The 2,966-nt window shown below is 45.1% G+C and overlaps 1 protein-coding gene across 1 annotated transcript in view; it reads right to left on the reverse strand.

Annotated features, from left to right (window-relative positions):
- Window positions 1–1,137: 1,137 nt before the first annotated feature.
- USP8 (ubiquitin specific peptidase 8) overlaps window positions 1,138–2,966 on the reverse strand; it is a 52,077-nt gene continuing 50,248 nt past the window's right edge. The window contains exons 18-19 of the mRNA XM_015425850.1: window positions 2,579–2,815; window positions 1,138–1,284 (exon numbers count right to left, since the gene is read on the reverse strand). Of these exons, the coding sequence (XP_015281336.1) occupies window positions 1,138–1,284; window positions 2,579–2,815 (384 nt within the window). The remainder of the gene's footprint in view (window positions 1,285–2,578; window positions 2,816–2,966) is intronic.

The following is a 2,966-nucleotide window of genomic DNA, read 5'->3' on the forward strand; positions in this document are numbered from 1 at the left end:
TGGTAGCAATGGTTCCCCAGGAGGAAATCGCTGGTTTGGAAGGTGGAGTCTATGGCATTGCACCTGTCTGAGGTCCCACTCCTCCTCAAACCCCACCCTCTTCAGGCTCCACCCCTCAAATCTCCAGTAATTTCCCAACCTTAAGTTGGCAACCCTATCTCCTTCCCAGCCAACCATCAACCTACCATTATCTGCCCCTGATCTCTACCATCTGGAGAGTGATCTCCAGCTCTCATCTGGAGATTGGCAGCAATGGTTCCCCAGGAGGAAAAGTAGTCTTCCTCCGCAGTGGAGACCAAAGCAGCTTACACCATTCTCCTCTCCCCCTTTTGATCTGCACAACAACCCTGCAAGGTAGGTTAGGCTGAAAGTCTGTGACTGGTCTGAAATCACCCACTAAACTTCCACAGCAAGAACCTGGGTTTAGAAGACCCTGCTCTGAAGTGCTAAATCCTACGCCTAGGGTAGCCAATCTCCTGGTAGAGCCTGAAGATCACCGGGTATCACAACTGAATTCCAGACAACAGATCTCCCCCCCCCCCCGAGAAAATAACTGCTTTGGAGGGTGGGCTATATGGCATTTTATTTCGCTGAGGCCTCTCCCCTCCCCAAACTCTGGCTAGCATAGACTCCACCACAGAATATCCAGGAATTTCCCAACCTGGAGCTGGCAACCCTAGTCAGGACTGGCCCCAATGAGTTCCCCACAAAGGCCTGGAAAGGGCTTCCTTCGTTTGCCTTTTTACTGACAGAACCAAGCTTGGTTGCCTAGCAACAGCCCCTGAGGGAAAAATTAGTCCCATGGGAGCCAAGAAGGAGAAGTGTCTTCGTCAGGAGAGACAGCCGTTTTGATAGTTTATTCTGCAAGGGAAAAGTGTCCAGGCTGGCAATGGGTAGGGGACAGGCACACGAGTATTCGAGTGGCAGTTGATGGGCCAATGGCTGATGGAGCACACTGCACAGCCAATGGGAGAGCTGGAAATGGCCAATACGTAAAGGAATTATATATGTGTGTATATAGGATGTTTTTTCCCTATCCCTTCTTTTTTTCTGTATCCCTTATAATATTTTTTTTTTAAAAAAGAAAGGCTATATTGGCATGTTGTACTCATACACAGACATATCTATTCTTGAGCCTTACCTTTTCAAGTGCACTAAAAGAACAGGAGGCAGCTTCCAGATTTCTATCTTTTTTAAAGAATCTCTTCGAGTCTTGCAATGGCTGCAATAAAATCTGTTGTTATCTGTCAATTTTTCTTCTTTGGAGAATAATCTAAGGCATTCCTAAGGGGGGGGAAGGACAAAGACAGCCTCAATTCAAAGCTTCAGAGTAAGAATGAGAATCAAAGGGAGGGGAGGCATCAAAGAAGCCTACCTACTCATACTAACTGCCAGTTCAAATTCCCCCACCTCCCTGGAGAGATGAAGGGTATCCTTTTGGCTCCCTTCCATCCTGGTGGGAACCGGTGAAAAATCTCTCAACCACTCTGACAAAGGGACCTTTGACTCTCGAAAGCTTATATCCTGAACATCTGGTTGGTCTCTAAGGTGCCACTGGACTCAAATCTCGCTCTTCTGTTGCAGAGCAACACAACTGCCCTCTGAATCCTCTCAAAGGGTTTCCCTCTCCAAGAGGGACAAGAGACCCCTTCCTTCAGTTAGGATCTCCTATTCAGGTTGCTCACTTTTCTTTGTGGTCAGGGAAAATGGAGCAGTGGAACCCTGAACTCAGCGCCCCAAGCATTTCTGTAATAGCACAGAAACTAGAAACGCGACTGTAACGATTCCTTGTTTTTGGTGTGTGTGTGTCTCTTTAAAAGTTTGGTTGCATGGAGGTGGTAAGTAGAGTGGTTGAGAGAAGCAAGCGTGGTATGATTGGTGGTTGACAGAGAGGGGGAGGGGTTTGGAAGTGAAAATGAGTGGATGAGTATGTATGTCAGTCAGGAGTTACAGTTAGATGTTGACAGTTGAGAAGTTCAGTTTGTTCTGTGTGTGAAAGGGGAGACAAGCAGTTCTGTGTTGAAGCAGTTATAAGCTGAAAGTTGAGTGTCTAGGAAACAGTAAAGTTTAAGTGAACAAGAGTTAAAGGAAAGTCTGAGTGACAGGCCAGAGTGAAACAGTAAACATACATAGCATTGAGATAAACAAATGTTACAAAGTTACCTGAAAGATCCCTGTCAGTAAGGGAGAAGATTGTGTGGGATACCAAAGAAATTGTTCAGTATTTACACATTACTAGTTACATTGTACTGCCCTCTTATTCATGCTTTATTTTAATAAATCCTCTTTCATTCAAGTATAACAGCTCTGAAAGAAATACTTCCTCAGGACTACATAGTTCCTCGTGGGCCTTGAACTCGGTCTACCTAACCAGTGAGAGTAAAAGTAAAAGCATAAAGGTTTGGAAATCCTTAAAATTTCCTGGTGGCAGCCGTATATACCCAGTAAAACAAAATAAAGAACATTTTTAAAGTGAAACTAGTCCTCCCCAATAAGGAGGACGTCACAGCGACCAATCTAAGATCAGGAATGTTAAGAATGGTTTAACTTCTGGCCTAAACTCTTCAACAGGACTTACCTGTAGAGTGCATTTACTAGTGGATGCGAGGGGCAAGGACAGATACATAAAAGCTTCAAAGGTCCGGGACTTTTTGTGACAGGTCAAACACTGCACCGTTGATTTGAACTGGCCTTGGAAAAGTGCAACGATAATAGACTCATTGAGCTGCTTGTGTTTGTGCCAAGCGAGTTCGGCTGCTTTGAAGTCATCCAGGTGATCGTTGTTTTCTTCTTTATAGCGCTTTCTGTTGTCAGCCTGGGAAGTGGGGAAACTGAATACTAAGAAGTGTGTCTGAACTCTAGAACGGCTTCACATACAAGAACAAAAACATGTGCAGTGATGGAAAGACGGAAGGAACATGCCACACACACACACACACTTTGAGCCTCCCTGCTAAGCTGACAAG

Source organism: Gekko japonicus, unplaced genomic scaffold, assembly GCF_001447785.1.
Source record: "Gekko japonicus isolate JY-2015 unplaced genomic scaffold, Gekko_japonicus_V1.1 scaffold2441, whole genome shotgun sequence".
Classification (NCBI taxonomy): domain Eukaryota; kingdom Metazoa; phylum Chordata; class Lepidosauria; order Squamata; family Gekkonidae; genus Gekko; species Gekko japonicus.